Source organism: Anopheles funestus, chromosome 3RL (assembly GCF_943734845.2).
Source record: "Anopheles funestus chromosome 3RL, idAnoFuneDA-416_04, whole genome shotgun sequence".
Taxonomy (NCBI): domain Eukaryota; kingdom Metazoa; phylum Arthropoda; class Insecta; order Diptera; family Culicidae; genus Anopheles; species Anopheles funestus.
Window position 1 is genome coordinate 73,275,928 of NC_064599.1, and position 20,987 is coordinate 73,296,914.

At 39.9% G+C, this 20,987-nt stretch overlaps 1 protein-coding gene and 1 long non-coding RNA gene across 3 annotated transcripts; both read right to left on the reverse strand.

Annotated features, from left to right (window-relative positions):
* Positions 1 to 985: 985 nt before the first annotated feature.
* On the reverse strand, positions 986 to 20,788 carry LOC125770382 (autophagy protein 5). 2 transcript variants are annotated; one of them, XM_049439882.1, is made up of 7 exons: positions 20,494 to 20,788; positions 20,325 to 20,424; positions 20,153 to 20,258; positions 19,953 to 20,077; positions 19,785 to 19,882; positions 18,209 to 18,323; positions 986 to 2,796 (listed from the first exon to the last, which is right to left on the reverse strand). In XM_049439882.1, exons 1-7 carry the CDS (start codon positions 20,641 to 20,643, stop codon positions 2,684 to 2,686), a joined length of 807 nt encoding a protein of 268 aa, XP_049295839.1. In that variant the 5' UTR covers positions 20,644 to 20,788; the 3' UTR covers positions 986 to 2,683. The 2 variants fall into 2 exon arrangements, with proteins under 2 accessions (XP_049295839.1, XP_049295840.1); XM_049439883.1 differs by having other exon boundaries at positions 987 to 2,796; positions 18,218 to 18,323; positions 20,494 to 20,787.
* Positions 14,541 to 18,202, reverse strand: LOC125770387 (uncharacterized). Its single transcript, XR_007419204.1, has 2 exons — positions 17,761 to 18,202; positions 14,541 to 17,662 (listed from the first exon to the last, which is right to left on the reverse strand). It is a non-coding gene; the product is annotated as an uncharacterized LOC125770387 (long non-coding RNA).
* Positions 20,789 to 20,987: the final 199 nt, after the last annotated feature.

Below are 20,987 nucleotides of genomic sequence, written 5' to 3' on the forward strand. Positions count from 1 at the left end.
TTTGCAGCCGGTGGCGTTCATCGGACCGGCATAATCTAATCATCAATTTGGCAGCTCGTAAAATGCGCGCGCGCGCGTTCGGAGTGACGCTCACCGCGCGTGGTAATAAACGAAATAATTGTTCCGATTGCAAATGTGTATCTTTATGGTTCCAGCTGTGAGTATTTTCCGAATGCACGCTTGCAGAGGTGTTACCCGGTACCTGGGTTATGGCTTTAATTTATGGATAATGAATTTCATTTTTATAATGTGGACATGAACATGAAGGTTTTAATTTTCTTTCATGAGGCTTGTTTCATTGTTTTTTTATAATTTTAGAATAATGTTTTCTTTGTGGTTCTACAACCTCAAGAGATTTTACGGTAAGAATGGAATTTGATACTCGTTTCCTGTTCTATAAAGACCGGTGCAACTGGCATCTAAACCTCCGAGCCGTTAAATTAATAATACAATAATATATTTACGTAAAATTTGTACATGAATGAAAATATATGTGCCATTTTTTTCTAGACTTGCATTTCAATGATCATCATTTACGGAATCCGCGACGATCTCTTGTGTTGTTGAGAATCAATGAGAAGTATAGATTAATTTGTTTCGTCGTTTATTATATTATTTTATTTAGGTTTACATATTTTGGAAGCCAATTTATATAAAATTGATTATAGTTCAAATTGGTAACCAAAAATATAATTTTTTACGAAATTTAGTATCAGGACTCTGATATTTTTGTTATACAGATTTTCTCTTAGTCCTCGAGCGGCGCTTACAAGGCGTTTATATTAAAATTGTTTTAAAACATGTTTAAATTAATCGTGATACTTCATTTAATAAAAAATTAAAATCCTTATTGAAAACATTTTATTTTGTTATGGACGTACATTTGGACAAAATTTTATATTGCTAAACGGGATATTGCCCATAAAAAAATATAAAAAAAGAAAAATGTTTATTTACAACTTTGAAAAAAACGCCATTTCTGTTTATTTATTTTATTAAATTTTATTCTTTATTCTCTTCTTTTTTTCAATTTATTTCTTATTTAAATCGAGAATCGCATAATTATGAAACACACTTTAGTAAAGTTTAATAATATTTTTATTTTTACAAGTTACGTTTTAATCCCATACATCACATAAACATGAACAGAAAGAACTTAAGTAAATGCATATTATTATTTTACAGAGATAGGATAAAATCTTGACAAACCCGTCTGCAGGAAACTCTTTCCCGTAGCTATGAATAATTCAAAAACTCAAAGACACTAAGATTTAAAAATGGTGATAAGAAAATATTAAAGCTAAATAATTATTTAATATCATAAAAGTAACTAAAGAAATGATATATAGAATTATCATAAAAGATTTTATGTCATAAAAGTAACTAACAATTGTTGTAAAACATAAAATAAAACATATAAATTGTACCAAAGGAATGTTCCCCACTGCCTTCGAAGCAGTATTTGCTACCATTGAAAAGCGGTCAATAAACCCAAGACAACTTTATGGCGCAAATTTGAAAGCATGCCATCTGCCACCTAGGTTGATCTTGAAGGGGATAACAAAAAAAAAGAAGAAAAAAAAACTCCGGAAGCTGCGAAAATTATCACCCTCTTGCAAAACATAAATGCAAATTGCTCATCAATGCTTGGAAACATGCTTACGGGTGGTCTTAATGTGTTATACGTTTGCTACACGAATTTGGACGGTGCCCACTATCAACTACTACGCAAAAATTAACATTATTTGGCACAAAAACAAACAAAAATCATTACTGTCATCATGGAGTTATGAAACAATATTTAATTACACATTAAACGGGTATCATATTTCATTAGCGAGCGAATCCCGAACGAGCCCCACTTTCTTTCTCACCATGCCTGCACACTTTGAAATGCACCAGAAGCAAAAAACAAAAACAAAAAGTAAATACAAAAGCGCATAAAAACACCCCGGTCAAAAGACACGATGGAATAAAGGTAACTAGCCGCAATGCATATATTTTACCTTCTTATTATGACAACATTAATGGTGCTTCACTGTGCCTGGCAACACCGCTGGTACGTTGGGGCTCTTGCGACGTTTGCGATCCGAGGCGCAGGAAGTGTGGCGCGAAAAAGGGAAACGATAATCGTATAATTAGACATAAATGTCAAGCAAGCAAAAGGCCGGCAGCTCCGCGTGGGGACCGCGAGACCGCGCGATCACGGCAGTGAGATACGGCACGGTGAGTGATGAGACTGCGTCCTGAGACCTTATCTCACCATCGCCTTGCTCACCATCCATACGGTGGTGCGTTGTGCTCACGGATGGCGGTGAAGGCGTTCACAGCCTCGTCTGCATTCTGCGCTCGAAAGGTTTTGAATCGGCACGGTTCCATAGTGTCTGGCGATCGACGGTGACTTTACGCGGTGCGTGGGAATGAATATGACGCCATCATCCGATCCGGAGTGAACACCAGCGAGTGATGAACGGTGATCATTTCGAGCCCCCACCCTGTTTGGTGAACGAAGCCACGGCGCCAGGCAAAATCCAGTTGAAAAGGAAGGGTGAGCAGAGGAAGCAGCAGCAGGAGCCGCGAGGCTGGCGAACGGGTAGAACGATGATGCGGCAAAGCGACAAGATGACGACGAGGCGATTGTTGATCACGGCTTTTTGTTGTTTTTGGTACGCCTTACGCCACCTTAGGCGTAGGACAGACAGAGATGCAGAAAGTTGTCCGGATAGCTAAGGTGTTCCGAAAGCCACTGGAGTGGAGTCGACTCCGGGACTGTAACGCCATGGGTTCTTGCCTCGACTGTGGATGAAAATGAGAGGTTGGAATAATGAGCAGAGATACAACGACTGGAGGGGGAGGGGATGATGGTCCATTCTGAAAAGGCAAAATCAAGCCCCCACTTCATATCAAGCTCCCTTTCCCCATTCCAAACTGCTGCTGCTGCTGTGTTGGCTGTTATGGACCAGACCACAACATAACCACGATATCTTTTCCAATTAGGATCTCCGCCTTGAAGAAGGGAGCCGGAAGGAGGATACAAGGCGAATACGAATGAAAAACCAAATCAAACGATCTAAGTATGTTCCAAATATGGAACCATAACCGGTTTGTGACAATGTAAAAATTCTTCAATTCCTTTTTGATGAGTAAACATGTTTTTCCAGATTGTAGGTTATCTTTAGAACGAAGAAAGGAAGAACGATATAATAAATTTCTATTTTATTAGCTATAGGAATATAAGAAAACAAAATGAAAATGATAAGAAATGAGTATAAAAATAGGAGTTGCTTGGAGAGCACATTTTGGTAGGCGAAGTCTCGTTAAACTTAAGAGAAGAACTAAGATTTTATATCTTTTATCTTTTAGTCTTTTTAAAGACATATAGAGTACCCGCTAAAGAAATTGAAACATGAAGATGTTCTGAAGAAAATATTACCAGGGAATAGATAAAGTATACAGAAATAGAGAAAATTAATGAAGTGTCTGAAGTGTCCAAGTCCTAGCAGTAACTTGATGAATCAATAATTTATAATATTTCACTAATTTTATCAAGTTTTGAATTATAGTATTTTGTATGTTCTTAATATTTTTGTTAATATTTTGTTTTGTTTTGTTTTTTTTTTCAAAACATAAACCTTGCAACAAACCTTCAAAAACTTCTAATTCCAAGGCATTCAAAGCACTCTTTTCATCCATTCCCGTTTTCACGTTAATCAGCATCCCCATCAACGATCACCCATCAGTTTCGGAGGAGATTATGGTTTTCTGAGAGACCCAAACCTTTTAACCCCTTCTCCAAACATTCACACACACACGCGAGTCCACAGGGAGGCAGTAAAGCGTTCCGAGAAATTCTTAATTCGTTATTTGGTTTATTAAACAGTTTCTCCGCACCGCAACTCCAGGAACGGGATCCGAAATGAAGAACTGTTCAAGAAAGCGAAGTTTGTTCGGGTCCTTCTGGTGATCCCATCGAGATTGGATGGCGTTTGTGCAGTTCGCTCCTTTGAAAATGATTTAACGAACATTCCACAGACGGCGAGCCTCTGCCGTCGACTGTTTTAGCTCGACCAGGCCATGCTCCAGAACGTCCCCAAAGGAATCCAAAAACGTCAAACAGTGCGTATCGTATCGCTTTGTTAGTTCTACTTGACTTTTTTTTCCCCGCGGGCAGCGGTGAAGCGATGTGCTGATGGGTTCTTGGCCTCTTTTCTTGTTTTTGAACCGCTCCAAAATCCACTATAACGTGTAAAAACGTATCTTGAGATGGTTCTTGTTGCCCAAAAACCGGTCTCCAACGATCCAACCGTCTGTGAAAGCTATCGCCAGAGAATGGAACGAGCAAAGCTGCGCCAAAGGCTCGTCAAAGAGCGATTAGAAAATTAATAAACCGACCTCGGATACCTCATTTATTCTTCATCTCCGTTTCGAGAGGAGGTGCTTCACGGCTACAAAATAAAATCCCAAACGCTTCAGCCGTTGGATGAGAGGATGAAACGATCGAAAATTGCTTTGAAATGAGTTCACCACGAACGTCAAGCGCAAGTTAGACCAGACCAAAAGGGAAGACAAATTCCAGCGAACGGACCGAGTGATGATGGAAACAGATAGCAACCGAGACGTTGAGGAGCCCAAGATCGGTGTTTTTTTGTTTTCATCCTTCGGTTCCTTTTTTTTGCTGTCAGCCTGACTCTGGGACTGTGTTTACGAGCTAGTGTTAAGCGTGTGTTAATTTTTAACAAACTTCCATGGATTCGTAGTCGGATGACGCCACCCTGTCCTAACTGGCAAGATCATTCTATTTTTCAGTTTTGCAAGGCGGTATAAATTCTTTTTTTTTGTTGCTTTCTGTGAGCACATGAAAGCAATTTAACACAAAAAAAATATTAAAATTAGAAGAACACAAAAAACCATCAAGATTACCACAGCAAAAGACGTGTTCCTTTACTTTTTCCTATACCCACTCGTTGGGCTTATTTCGCACCTAAAATTCTCCTTTTTGCTCTTCACATGATTTCCGCCCGGGGGTACTCCGGGCCTCTAAGGGACAATGAAAATCATTCAAAATAATCTCCCATTTCTATCTCCATATCCCCGCAAAGCGATCTTTTTTCTTGTGGTGCTTTCTCGGGTGCGCTGCTTCCAAGAAAACCGCACCCATTCCGTTGGGGCTCTTCATTTGAGGCTGATTTAAATCCGCCGATCATTCTTAGCCTCTGATTGCTGTTTGGAAGATCCTGTCAATCGGTAGGTGCGTTTTTTTTGGAGGGCCGGCATACCATCACCACGAGCTCTTCATCTCTCGACTGGCGCATATTATTTTTAGCTCTTTTATCCCACTCCGGCCAGCTTCTTGACACCACCACAACAAGCACTCCCCTTTTTGTTGCGGAAATTGAATGAGTAACTCGTTTCTTCACCTTTTCGTATATCTTTACAATTCATTAGAAGGCTTTCGCAGGATCAGTGCCCGCACGCGGCAAGGTTGATCCATTGGGATGAAATTGAAAAATTCCATTCACCATCCGATCAGAGTGTGCAAAGGAATTTTTTCAACGTGCACCGTGCACCGTTTCTTGTGGTTTTGAAGATCGAAACTCTTTACCTAATCGAGTTTTGTGCGTGGAATGCTGCTCATTAAGTTCATCGTTTATTGGAGCAATTTTGGTTAAGGCCATTCGCGAGATGACGAAATAAGTCTAGAAAATGATTCATATTCATGATTCATGTGTAATATTTTAAAGTTTGAGGATGATTAAAAACAATATAAACGAATTGCTGGTAAATCAGAGAATAACTGTTACATATTGAGCAACCTTAATTTCTCTTAAGAGATACCTCTTTTCATTATGTACCTAATTCTAAAGCAAATTAAAACACTAATTCCATCATCTTTCAGGTAATGGCAGCTATTAAGTGGAAAAATCTGACGATGAAGATCCCTAAGCATTGATAACATCACACAGAAAAATACAGTAATTGATATCCTTACGAATTCTTGGAGTTTTATTTACGTGAAGGACAAGTTTTTATTGCAAAAATAATTCTGATATTCGAAAAACAATAATTTTCGTATATGTCTGTGGAAGGAGAGATATTTCATACCTTGTCTTTAAATGGATCTTTCTGTATTTGTACATTTGCTCAGTACTGAAATGGTAGTGATCTTAGCTTTAACTTGGAAGTTATAGTCCACCATATGTCTTTAATTATACATTTTCTAAAATCTTTAAACCTCCAAAAATCATAAGAGTTTGAATTTGAAATTCTTTTTCTTTTAATAAATCCATTTTTTCGGATTTTTGAGTGCAAATCTTCTCCTAAAAACAAAGAGTTCATTTTTGGTTTAACTCTAGCATCAGCAATTGCAACCGAAAAGAACATAAACTCATCTTTGAATGGAAAAATTCTTTCATCCCATTCATAACTAGCTTTTGCCTATCTTTGTCCAACTCTGCCAGCGTAACAACTCGACATCAACGGGGTGTCATGCACCTGAAACGCCTTCCATATCTTCTGTACGGCGTGGAATGTTTCCGTTCGTGCATTCGTAACGTACGTCATTTCAAGACCAATGACCACTAGCAGCTGGTCATCCTGGGGGGGCGCACAGAGTAGTCGGAAAAATCACGTCAAACCTCTTCACCGTCAGGTACTCGAGCGATAATGACCGGTGACCGTTCAGTGCGTTTAAAAATAAATATAAAACTCTCCCACCAAACGGGTCGGGTTGAGCAGCACACCTCCACCCAAACATATGTGCACATAAACACACAGAGCAGAGATTTGTCAAAACGACGTCCACCGTGTCGGTGGACATGAAGACACATTGTCTGCCATGAACGAGATGACGATGGAACCAGCAGTGATTGTGAGAAGAACTTCTATTCTTTTGTTGGTATGCGCCACCCACCGGATAAACCTGGGTAACCCTAAATGAGGGGGAAAAGCGTCACAAGTAGAAAGGACAAACGTAGGGCAATTCCCGTGGTTTGGGAGTGGTTTGGAAGGCTCGTCCAAATTCGCCCAAAAATGGACATCTTCGGTTGACGTTCAATTTTGTAACAGTGAAAACCATATCCATCGCCAGTAGTTTACTCGTGATCGATTTTCAAAAGCCCTTTTGCACAACTGGGCAATCTCCTAACTGTGGGTCGGATGAGGTTAGGGATGTACTGGGGTTGGGTGGGAAGTGATGTACACCCCCCAATGTTTCGTTTGATGTACGTCAAATCGTTGACCGTTGTCGTTCGGATGGTTAGTGGTGGGCTGATGGTTGTTGTCGGTTGAGATGATCTATTTTCGAAATCGACCCCCCATTTCATTTTCCGCCCATCCCCCTCCCCCCTTGCGTCTTGTATCGCGAAAAAGGTTGGACGGAATTTGTGCAGGCCTCAATTTGTCTGTAATGTGCCAAACACCGCCACAATTTGCCCATTTCTTTAGCTCTCCCTCGTCACACGAAAGTCGCCTGGGCTATAAGGTGGGTGTGTCCTCCGGCGTCCACACATACCCTCGCCAACAAAAAAAACACACCTCATCCGTGTTTGTCGTATCCGAAGGATATTTTGAGACCGATTGAGTCACCGTTTCACTGTCACAGGGAGTAAAAAAAACCGAAACGTACCAACCACGCCACATCAAGATGTCGTACCGATCTCTGCTGTGAGGAGGTTTGTGCGGATAGGATTCTGTTTTCGATTGCAATTACTGTTGCCAAAATAAAAGCGAACATTCTCAACGCTCACTTTGGTGTAGCCGTGTGTGCCTTGCGGACCACATTGGGGCGCCCTGCATGTGCAACTGCATGATGCAACCATGCGGCAATGCGCCATCCTATCGAAAGCCTCCTAAGCGGACGTTATTCAGCTCACTAATTAGAAGGAATTATAGTAAGCTAAATGATATGTAATATAAAAATTATTATAGCAAAATATATAAACTAAAGTTCATTTTAATTAGTAACCTTCTTGCTAAGAGCTGATTATTATCTTGATGACGAAGATACCTTTATACAGCCAGTACAACACACCGTGTGTCGGTCCTGCATCATGTGTTACAATCCACTTTTAGAAGCTGCATCAATCAACTACAATCGACCGGATCTGCACTTAGTGTCCCATTTAGCGCCCTCCTCTACCCAACCGGTTCACCCCGATCGTACCACGTCTTCCCTTTTAACACTATTCAAGTTTCTAACTCAAAACACATACAGAAAAAAAAAACCAACCCCCTTAGAGCAGATGCTTTTCGCATGAGGCGATGCGCGTGACAGCAAAATTGAAAAAAAAAAAAATACCTCAACCAAGTTGGGTGCCAAGAGGATAAGATTCCGATGCGTCTTTCAGTCGTATGAGTGGGCAAAAGTAACAACAGCAAAAAAACACAAATAAAATTACCCCAAAAGTACACGGTTTGCGATGACGTTAGGGGGAAAAACACTGAGATGAACAGTAGAATGTTGAACGTCACTTGCAAATAATTATCTAACAGACAGGAATATTATAGACAGGCCTAATAGTTTGTTTAAGTGATATAAATGAAGTACAAATTAAAATCATTAAATAGTAGACAGATGTTTGAATTTTAAAAAAATTAATTTAAAACTTTAGTCGCGAAAAGGGAAATAATTAGATTAAAATTGTACAAAATTACTTATAAATTAAATGTTTAACGATTAATGCTAAGTTAAATTTACCAAAGAACACAATGCATAAATGCTAGATCAATCTGGCTTCCAAAAAAAACGCATTTAATGACCCGTTTTGTAATGGGCGTTTCAACTTTTAAATTTGCGTACATGAAAGCGGCAAAGAACAAAGTAAAAATCTTTTTAGACATAAAAAAGTACACCCGAACAACAGCGGCTTTCTCTTTCATTCGTCCTCCTCGCTAAGCTTTGCTGTTTGTGATTATCGGCTGTGATGCCAAACAGCCCCAAAAAACCACCGAAAGGTATGCGCAACGGTTGGTCGGTGAGATAGACACCTCACGCTCACGCCAGCAGTGTCAATGCTTTGATCAGCAAAAATGCGTTAGTTTAAAGGCAGGTTATTTTTTTTTGGTCGGTTTCGATAGCATTTCGATTCACTAAGTGCATGGTGATGATTGACGATCGAGCGCCATGAGCGATGTTAAACCATTTGCTTGTACAGCCACACACGCGCGTGCCAACCAATGCAAAAAGGGCCAACTTCCCCTGTGCAGAGCTCTAAACACCATCGGCGGGTACGGACGTGTTAATTCGCACGCAATCGAGGACGACCTCCTGGCTGGCTGACTGGTTGCTGCTGCTACCATTGCTTTGTATTTTCGTTTCATTTGTTACACACGGGGCGACACGATGGCTAATCTCTTCCGTTTGGCAGCTCTTGCGCACTTGTCCCCCACTTGCGCGTACCGCGCGCGCTCACCTAACGCTGATGACCGATTAGGTCATTGTTTTATTTCGTGCCCGTGATGTCAGCCCATCGAAATGTTGGCCACCGGTTCGGTTCGGTTTGCTTTTTGATACCGCGAGGTGGAGTGTTTTTTTTTTATTCTGTGTACCACAAAAAACAGCATTATTGGGTGCGCGCTCGGTAGTGAAAATTCGTGCAAAATAAACCCCTTCTTAATAGCAAACGTGAACGAAACAGGCCTATCTGCTTACTGACAAAATTTTGTCCGCATGTGACGAAAACACAACGAATCATACAAATGCGCGTTCAACCCTCTCAGAAAGAAAAAAAACAACAACCTCGATGATGGAATCGGGCCACACAATCTGCGATAAGAAACTGCTAATGGCGCCAGCGTAGGTTTTTCTACTTGTTTTTTTCTTGCGATCCCGATAACTTTGCCCTACAGACACGCAACAAATCAGGGAACAAAACAAAATCGACCATCGTGTGCGCTCCAAAGTGCAACCAAGTTGCGATAAGCTTTGCGCAGACTGACCTATACACAAGCCCTCTGTGAGCAGTTCTTTTTTTATGTTGTTGCTTCCGCGCAATTATACATGAAATACAAAAAAAAACATTCACAAATATTAATTTTCAAAACTGTTCACCTTTATCAGCCCGATCGATGACGCATTTGAGTGAAATGATGATTGTTTTTTTTTGTGAGGAGGAGAGGACGGACGTTTAAAAAAGGGAGAGTGCAATGTTGCACATTCTGTCCACAGTTGGGAGAAGCGGATTGCATTCCAATGTCAATGTTTGTGCAGCAGTTTGCGGTTTCTCCTCATATGATGTAACGCGATCAATATGATGAATGATGTCGACGACATGATGTGTGTTTTTGTGTGCTTGTACCGTGGGAAATTTAAACTCCGTGAAAATATGTAATCTTCCAAAATGTGCCAAAAAAAGCCTAAAAATATAATAAAACAATTTCTTAAATTATGTACGTATGGAATGCAGTGCCGGGAAAATACTTTAAGCGTGCGTAATAATATTATAAGATTAAATTTCACACTTCAAATGGTTTATATAAAATACAAAGTTCTGAAGAGTTCGTACAATATGGCATTATTGCTGCAGAAGGTACATATTGGATAACATTTTTTTTTCAATGTACTCCTAGAAGTGTTTCTTCCAAATTTTACTTCGCTGATGCAAATTTGTTGTACGAATAGAAATTTTTTAAAAATACTATCTAAAATCATACTAATAATGTGCAGAAAAACAGTCGAGATGAAACTGTTTCTCATCGGAATATCCTCCTGATGACAAAGATCTTGATCTATGTTTGCTTCCAACTTTTCATATGGTTATCTTGAAAATCAGAGAAAATGTTACACAAGCGTATCTCTTGTAAATATTTTACGCACCATTTCATGTCCTCTTTGTACACCATCTAGTCTATTCAACGATAAATGTTATGCCTAGTTAGCTTTCCTCAGTATTTTTAAGTGGTTGGCACTTTGCAATTCTAAATATAAGAAATTGTCAATATTCTTCAAGAGAATTTAAATGTACATACAACAGGATGCCAAGAGAAATTAAAGATACGAGTAAAATATTCCAACTCATACGTGAATGTGCCGTTTACAGACATTCAAGGAATCATCTAGAAATCTATCGTTTCTATACAGTCTGGCATGTTCACTCGGACATTCGTCCTCTGAAGTTTATCCTTGGAAATATTGGAAAGACTCAGACATATTATTAAGTTCTCCTGTTCTAACAAATACTTTTCTGACACCATATTAAAGTATCATTGTAAGTAGTGTGTCACGAAAACTTACCTATCAATAGTACTCGCTAGACCATTTTAGGAACACTTGGAAATGTGAGGAATTCCATGAGTTTTGTAAAAATGTCTTTAATACCATAACTTGCTCGACCAGATTTTTTGACAAATCTATTGGAGTGTAAATACCATAATAATATTATCACCTTTGTTAAAACTGATTTCGTATATGACATCGAGTATCAATGTTTAAGACATTCAATCCTAATTTCGCCGAGCATTTTCAAAAAAAAAATCGCAATATGAAGATCCGTAATAACATGTTAACAAGGAAATCTAATTCGGAATAAATAATTTTTAATATTTCTTTACTTCTTTTAACAACAAAACATTAAACAATTCCCACCACTGTATTAATCGTCAATGGTTGATGGATTTTCAATTAAAGCAAACGAGATGATCTATTTCGCTATGATGGATAATGTTGCGCGTAGTGACATTATCGCAGTGCGAAGGTAGGAACTGCGTCGTTAGTAGATAAATACACAACAAAACACAACACCCCGTAATACGTGGAAAATTGATAGCATTTTTTTGTGTGAGTCACGTGCTAATATTGATGCAATCGACCACAGTAAAAAATAGTTAGCACAAGTTGAGACATTGTTCTAAAAGAAAAAAAAATTGAAAAAATACAATACCTCCAAACATTTAAAGATTTCTGAAATCAATAATCGTTTAAGACCTAAGACTTATTGGATTTTAAATGTATCAAAATTAATTATTACACACAATTATATGTTTGGAGCATTCCACCGCTTGTCTATTATTCTTCTTCTAACGTGATGTACCTGTTTTAAATCCTTTTTTTTCTCATCTTCACCAAACCAGATGATAAGTTAGAAGGCCAAAAACGACCCTTCCATTCGAATAGCATCAAACGTGCGTAGACAAAGAGCCACGGACAATACCTCCCACGCTGTTTGCATTTCGAAGATGCGTACAGACATTCCTTCGCAATCGGCCTGAGATTCAAACTCCAAACAAAAAGGGAATTCAAAACGAATATGTGCACAAAGCAACACATATGCTGAGCTGTAAGAAATAATAGTAATAATTTATGCAAATTTGCTCACCGACTCAAGAAATTTTCACTCCCATACGGTACGCCCGGAACCGTTCGAGTATTGTTCCGATTGAAAGAAGATGAAAAAAAAACCGTGGGAGAGCTGCTCATGAATGGCAGGTACAGGGAGATACGGACACCTTTGGCTGGACCTTTCTGCTACAGCGCCGCAATCCGACGCACTTTGCACCGACGCTACTCGAAAAGATGGATTTGCATTTTTTATGCGATCTCGCCCGCTAGGGCCACATTGCAGGTTCTTCTTCGGGGTTTTTTTTGTGAACGGAGCTGTGGTCCGAGTCTGCTGTCTGGTCCCTGCCAGCAGGTTGGGAAAGTCTCAAGGATAAAGCGAGTTGCAAGTCTCAAACAATACCGAGAAAAAGGAAGACAGATGCGTGCTAAGGTACAGGTTCGGTTTCACCTTCAGGATGGTAAAGATCGCTTGGAATGCCTGCAGGAAATAGTTACCTTCTCAGCGCCAAAAATCATTCCCCTCTAGCCGTACAGCTAGAAAGGCAATAAAAATCACCACTTGGCTCAAATTACCAATCGTTTTTGTGTGTGAGGTGCTTTGGTCGGTGTTGGAAAAAATAAACGGAATGCACCGGCGGTTTACTTTCTTGCGATGCCACAAACCTTCAAAACCTTCCTTTGCAAACAGGGCGCTCGGCGAAATAAGAGGAATGAGAGCCACGGCACACCCAAAACATAAAACGACCCGCGTAGGATGCGCCTGTTGTTCTTTGGCCATTCGGTGCATCTTCTTACTTGGGCCTTATTTATACATTTACGATGGTAATAAAATATTCACACCTTGCTGAATAAACAGCAGCCTTCTTTCGGAGGCGCACAGGTACCCGCCGGTGTGGATGGACACCGAGCGAACAAACATCGGGTGATCCTTCGCCCGGGTAAGGGTCATCTCCCTGCCGTTCCGTTCAGGACACCCAAGAAATGTGCAGCGGTAAATACGGTAAGGAACAGATCCATCCTTATGTCTTCCTTTTTCTATATGGCAGCTTTTCATTAGACACCGTAAAGACACTCCCTCTGGTACCTTCTTACAGAAAACGGATCTTTTGTTTTACGATCTATCAAGATCTTTGTAACCTGTGTTTCAGTATTCCAGCCGACACAGAATCCTGCCGAACGACCGGAATATGCTGGCATCTGCTTAATCGTCCTTTCGGCGTTACCTGCAGGACGAAGCAACTCTTAGAACAATATTTAACCGCTAACACCTAGAAAGTGCCATCCCTGTATTCCATCTGGCACGTCATCCGGGCAGGTAGGATTAGGGAGGAACACTTTGCATAGACCGTACTTAAAAATGGGTCCCACGCAAATCGCATCGGCAGGTTCGATGATTGAGTGTGGAAAAATAACAATCATCAAGGTGTTAACGCGCAAAACAAGTGTTTGCCCTGGGCTGCAGCTGGCAAAACCGTGGGATCGTATTTGTGATGGGCAATAAATGCAACACTCAACTTTACCACCAGCTGGCAATTGGGAAGACCTGGGTAAGTATTTTGCATACAGCACATACATTAATTAAAGAGAATGCTAGTGGCGCAAAATCCAGGTGCATTTTTTTGGAGTTTTTGATTAAATATATCAAGCGATTAGTACAACGATCAAAATCATTCTTGAGTAGCAAAAAATATATTTCAGAAGATATTTTCATACATAGTTACTATATGTGGGAAAGGGTCGACATTGTATCCGAATAATTCTGAAACAAGTTTTTTTTAAAGGAATAGAACATTTGATTTACATCAGTATTTAGTTAGATCCATGAAGGATCATGCAAGTATTAATTACCAATCAAACTATTCTCCTCAAGTCATTGGTAGTCATCTGAAGAACAAATGGAGTACATTTTAGTCAATATTTATTGATTCTTGGTATAACTGTATAATCGCTATTGCTAAGCCATCGTTATCTTCCTAAAGATCGAAATATTAGATCACTTCTAATTCTTCTATGAGTATTCTATGTGTATCCTTATATCCTTATGTCAATAGATCCTCTATTTGTCAGTTCATTCTCAGAGACTTTTGGCTTTTCGAAGTAATGTTGACGTTTAAGTTCGTTTTTTAGTTGAATTTTTCCGCAATTTTATAATCTCTTGAGTATGTTTCCTTGCAAAAAACTTCAATACTTCTTCAATAATTCCGCTATCCCTATTCTTCCAGTACCTTTCCCCATATTTAAGATCATTTTTAGAGATATTTCTGACATTTCTGTAGTTAAGTACACTGCTAAACATCAAAAGTATTGGGATGTTCATAAATCAGTTTTTCTTTAAATTCATCTACCGTCCGTATTCCTTCACTGTTTTTTGCCATCCGATCTTCCAACAATCATCGCCCAGTAATAATTGAGTAAGTATGTGCGGATTAAAATTACCTTAAGAATTTCGTATCCCGCGAAATCTGGGAATGCCGTGCTATTTTCGAAGTAGATCACAACACAGGAATGTGCACACATCCACACACACACACGCACCTAACCGTATGTGGGATTGTGGCATCCTCGGAATGCCGAATGGGGCTAGAGTAATTGAACCGGTAAAGGTGCGGTCAGTAGTTGGTGGTGGACGGAATCACCCGCATCGTGTGTTTTGAAATTTATTTGTTTGTTTGCCAGCCGAAAAAATGCCACCGAAATGTTTGCATTAATTGAATTCATACAACTCGAACTAAAAAAAACCTTCCTATTTCGAACACCGATCCATCTTCATCCTGACCGGGTGTCGACGTCACGGCAGCAACGAGAGTTTGCATACGACGGATACCACAACACCCGTCAGGCGGTTGGAATGCTTGCCTTGCCTGTTCCCTGGGACAGCAAGGAAACAAAAATGTAATGCTGTAACCACCAAAAAACCAAAGGGTTGCAGTACGTCAGGAATGTGCTCAGTATCAAACAGTCACACGGCAGCAGAATGCGAGACGGTTTTTATACCCATAAATCAGATATTATTATAAAGCAACGGTATAGCAAAGTGCGCGTCAAGCTATCCATCGACAAATTCGTACCGCAAGGCACGAATGACAAATGACTAATTGATAGATGACACTTTTGCCAGAGGCTATACCGTTGGGGTATTGTACTTTACAGCCTGTGCATAGTTTCATCAAGTGCTGTACGTACCTTATCGTGAATCGTTTTACATAGACGTACGATCGGAGCACGCCCCAAACCGGGCTGCACCAATGCTATATGGCGGACAGTGTGTATGCAAAGACCGCTTCAAATCAACAAACGCACTCCTTTAATAAACACAAATAGCCAGTAGAGAGAAAAAAAAACACAACAGTTTCCCAAAATTTCCCCCACCGTTACACCTCTCGAGGGGTTGTACCGAAATGCTCGGATGGGGTTGGGTTTGGTTTTGCAACACCCCAAAAACGATCCCCTCTTATGCTCCGTGAACGAATCGATTGAACTGATCCCCATCCCCCTGCGTTCGTGCAATCGAATCGACCAGGTAAACAAGCGCACGACTCAACTCTGAAGCTCACGTAGAGGACGAATGTGCACACGATGATGGTACACGCGACTCTTGGCCACATCGTTGTCCTGTACGGCGCGGAAGAACCGCACACCTGACACTTGACAGGTGATGACCGACGAGTCCCGGGGATCCGTACTAGACATAAGATATTCAAAAACTCGTTGAGAGACGCTACCCCAGACGGGCTTGGGGTACAATATCCGTGAACAAATTTTCGCTAATTGATTGTACGTGAGCGTACTAGTAAATGCACTATTCTTTGCAATCTGAATCCGAGGTATAAGAAGAGGACACGCAATAGTAATGCCTAAGAGAGAGAGAGAGGGCTAATGAAATCGCATACTCAATCCTCAACATTCTCAGTGTGGTTGTTTTCGACGTCGTTCTTAAAAATGTTTGCATATACACCCATGCGGTCCACGGAAAGACTAATGGAAGTCGCCTTGATTGACCATCATCAATTATTGCATTCGTACCGATTGCTTATCATCTTGAGCTGTTCGGTGGAGATGATCGGAAAAGTTGAGTCATGATCGGTGATCGATCGGCGAAAAGTGTTTCGGTCCTGTCAAGTGTATGATATACGCGCACGATCCGTCATTGCCACACATTTATCCGTCAAAACCACACTTCCGCACAATAAGCAAACAATCGATTGAGACACTTATTACCAACTGTTGAATAATAGCGATAACATCTAATTGAGAAATTGAAGAAACTGTCCATGTGAAGTCCACTCATTTAATATAATTAGATAATTGATTAGTTGTGATCTGTTAGGGTTGAGTGAAAGCCTTTGATAAATGACATTTGGTGTTTACTAACATAGTTCACCAACTAAAATAGAACAATGTGATATAAATTTTAAAAAAAATGTCCCATAAATGTACAATACAAACGGTGGATTTGTTTTGTGGCAGCTAAATAGCAAACGCTCTCTCGTGTCTCTCGCCTAACTACAGACCTTCGTCGTTACATGAAAACGGATGCGATCGCACCATCCTAATTGGCCATAAAATATATCAATTCGTGGTTATAGCTTTAGCAACGCACGCTAGAAACTACAGCAACACACGCGACATAGGGATAGAGAGATGGTAGTACTAGGCCGTACCAACTGGTCCTCACGTTCACCGTACACGCTGCCGTCGCCACATGAACCAATCGCAAAATTTCGGCATACGGCTTACCAATTTGCATATACCACGGAACGATCCGGTAAATCAGATCGCGTTGCTTTGATTCGTCCGCCACGGCTAGTGGGGATAGATATACGGGAAAGCCGTACGTGAACGGTTGGCCACACAACGCATAAATCCGCGAATGACTACCAAAAAGCCGAACGCGAAGCAGCCGAAATCAAAAGCAAAAAATCAATATATCGAAAAAAGAAGACAGCTTTAAATACATAACATAGAAATAATCGTCGCTCGTTAGCAATATTAATGAGTCGCTAGGCACATTTAAGACAAGCGACCGTATTTTGTGCCGGCACTGGCGGAAGGTGAAACCACAGGACGAGAGCAGAAGAATTGAACATCATTTCGTATTCCGGCCGGACGCGATTTGTAAAGTTCGTAAACAAAATATCAATTTCGTCGATCGAATCGGCCGGTGTGATTGCCGGTACACCTATTGCTTCCGTCAAATTGGCGAACGGACACTTTTGTCACCGGGTGTGACAAGTGTGAGAAAATTAGCTATCCCCGATTGCATCGTTTTGACAACCTTAAGCCAGATGTCCGACGAAGCAACATACCGAGCGATACCATCTCGGGTGTCTCCGTACTGTCTCGGCATTATTTCCGTGCGGACAACAATATAACGCTGTTCCAACTGACCTGAAACGTAACGTAGAAGGGAAAATGTGAGCCCCGTTTTCAAGGATATTCCACAAGGGAATGATGCAGTGGAACAAATTAGCCGTACGGTGCTTTACCTTTTGCCAGTACCTGGCACTGATTTAAGGGTAATCCTTAACGTACGCACCATCACGTACTGCCTGCATGTTATTGTCCTTCGATCTATCCATTCAATTGCCCGTAAGGATCCCGCCATACACAGCATCGCAGCAACACCAAAGGCAGCTTTAGATTTCCCTTTTTTTGTAACTCACAAACAATAGCGCCCCCTGTACGGGTGTCGTTTACGGGGAAGCGGAAAACGCCAATAAGTTTCACAATACGATCCCTTCGATTTGGGAGCCACTGCACACGAATTGGTAGAGCCGCAAGGGCAAAAGCATCACAATAGCAAACACGAAGGTTGCCATTGGTATTGTTTTGGGTATATGTTCATGGCTGGGTACTTTAAAGAGAGCTTGCAGTAATAGTGGCTCACAGAGGGGAAGAAAATCGAGGAACGGTAAGAAACAACAAAACGCTAACCTGACTTACCTGCCTTCCTAACAGGTGTTGAGAAATCGTCCAACAAATCCTGCAACAGACGCTTCTGACCGGATGCGGTGCTGGGTGCGACTAGTTTTTGCTGGTACGTACCATCCTGACGGAAAAGAGAGTGAGAGAAACATAGCAGCAAATGATAATCAATGTGACTAAACGGTTGGCTGCATTCGTGATCGTACGATAATTGTGGAAGTTCAAAGCGCTACGTTCGAAACGATGAGCTTTTTGGCACTATTGCTGATTTAATCGATCGACGATTTCTACATTTATCTGCACGTGAAACTTGAAGTCTTTTGCAAAGTTAACATTAACATTAAATATAAAAAGATTTTGAACACTGTTGTGTGATGAACAACAATGTATGGACATAAGTAAACTATCATAATTTGCATGATATTTTTAGTTAAATACTGTTATGTAATGATATTATTAATTCCGAATTATAGTTAACTAAAGGAAACGCGTCTATTGTGCTATTGGATCAAAATATACAATTTCTTTTCACTTGCCTAGAACATACAAAATCAAATGATTTGTATAATTTGAATTAGATTAATTACTTTTGGTTTGGCTCAACATATTTTACGGAATATTTTGCTTTACTGGTTTAAAGGTTCGTCCATATACATAGACATATGTATATGTTCCACAGCTATTCATAACTTTAATGTTTCCATTTGTTCAATTGAAATTACTTTAATCGTTTTAATTTGTAACCTTTTTGGCCTTTTGTGAATTTTTCTTTAACATGTTCTTCTTCGTTCTGCTTTTACTGTCGGTTTGTTTTTGTTTAATATCGTCTACATCTTTTCTTTTCATTTAATTGCAATTTGCCCTTTTGTTTCTTTTTCGAAATTTTTAATTTTAGTTAATAATGTCTAAGTTACAGACGTTAATTCTTTATAGCATACTTTTAAGTTTAATAATAAAATATATCATCAAGAAAATAAAACATTATTTACAACCAGGAGCATTGAAAATAACAATAGACAATATGGAATAACAGTAATTCCGTGTATTAATAAAAATCAGAAACATAAAACGACGAATGCACCTCTATATTCGATATATACGATTAGATTCTCGAAATACTAGCGTATAAAGCATTTTACAAAACCTTTGTATGTTGTTGTGAATATTCCACTAACATTCGCTAAAAATATTTGTCACTTATTTTAAATATTCCATCACGGCTTCAAACGAGGTTTACACACGTGACAAACAAATAGAGACCAGACTATTTAATCACACTTTGTATATCTTGTTAGCACCTCTTATCTTAATTGGTTTTATAATCATTTTCGATCTTGCTGAGTTGCAAATGTGATCAAAACGGTATTGAACGAAGAATGGCTCTTTTGTGCTCAAACTGTTTCCAGTTCCTACGTTGCTCGATCATTGATTACTATATTAGTACGATAAGATTGATGTACAAGAATATTTTTGCTCACATTTAATTTAATCTGACATCCCGGCAAGAACACGATAGCTTGCAATTTGAATTTGTGCAATACAACTAAACTTTACATTAACTAGCTCTAGACAAAAACAATCTTACCTCGGCATAACACCGAACTGGAATGTGTTTGAAGCCGTCCTGATCGGGAATTGGTTCCATCAGCCGCCTATTGACTGCCCAGAACTGGTCAAACTTATCTGAAAAGTATCCAATAACAAATCGTCATAACTCACACGCTATGTAAACGGACGCTATTGAATGTGTTACCATTAACTAATCCTAACCATAGTTGATTGTGATCTTTCTTTTGCATCGCAGAAACCACATGACCGCGATGCTTCAGTACATCGGCTTCTTTGAGACTAGACATAAAGTGCGCTTCAACAACTTCTCTGCAATAAGAAAATACACGTGTGTAAAAAGTAAGTAATCCTATCTATGCCTTTGATAACGCCCAACACACTCACTTGTTTGGACACCGAATAAGAATATCGTCGGGGAATTTTGAAAAGTGTACTGTTACATGCCATGGCAATGTACCATCAGTACCGACAAGCAAATCGTACAGAACACCTAAAACGGGAAAAGAGAATTAATGCAAAGCACATATTTCGCGATGCAACTGCATAACACACCCACCTATAGGAAAGTGCCACTTCAGTGGTGTCCCGTTGCTGTCCATCCACATTTCTCCATCCTGTAGCTCATTCGAAACGAACCGAAGAAAATGTTTCCTTACCTAGAACGGGAAACAAGACAAGCGATTATACTTTGCAGGGCACCAGTTTATCAACAGCAGTCCACTTACTTTATCAGTAACGAGTGGAAAGTAGCTTAATCGCGGTATAAGCAGAAAATACTCTTCCGGCTCAACATCGGTTTCGTCTGCCGATAGCTTAAAGTGTACTGGAATTTTACCCTCCCAAATTTCACGCAATATTTCACGATCGTTTGCCATGGTAGAGCGGTATTCACTACGCACAAAATACCACCTTTACTGCATGTATTCTTTGGATTTGAGCGGCAAAAACATGCGACCGATGCACAAAAACACAATTTCGCTTTCTTTATGCTTTCTTTACCTTTTTCTAAATCGATTGTTTTGATTTCTAACTGTCAAACTGGATGCAATAATGGGTGCGTTTATATTGCAACGTTGTAGTGTCGTTGCGAAGGATTGAATCGATCGTTAAGTTTGACAGGGCTGTACAATCGAAAGAATTTGAAAGATTCGTGTTCGGTTAGGGAAAAATTATCTAAACTTCGTATTATCTTAAAATAGTTCTTATATAGCTTTCAATA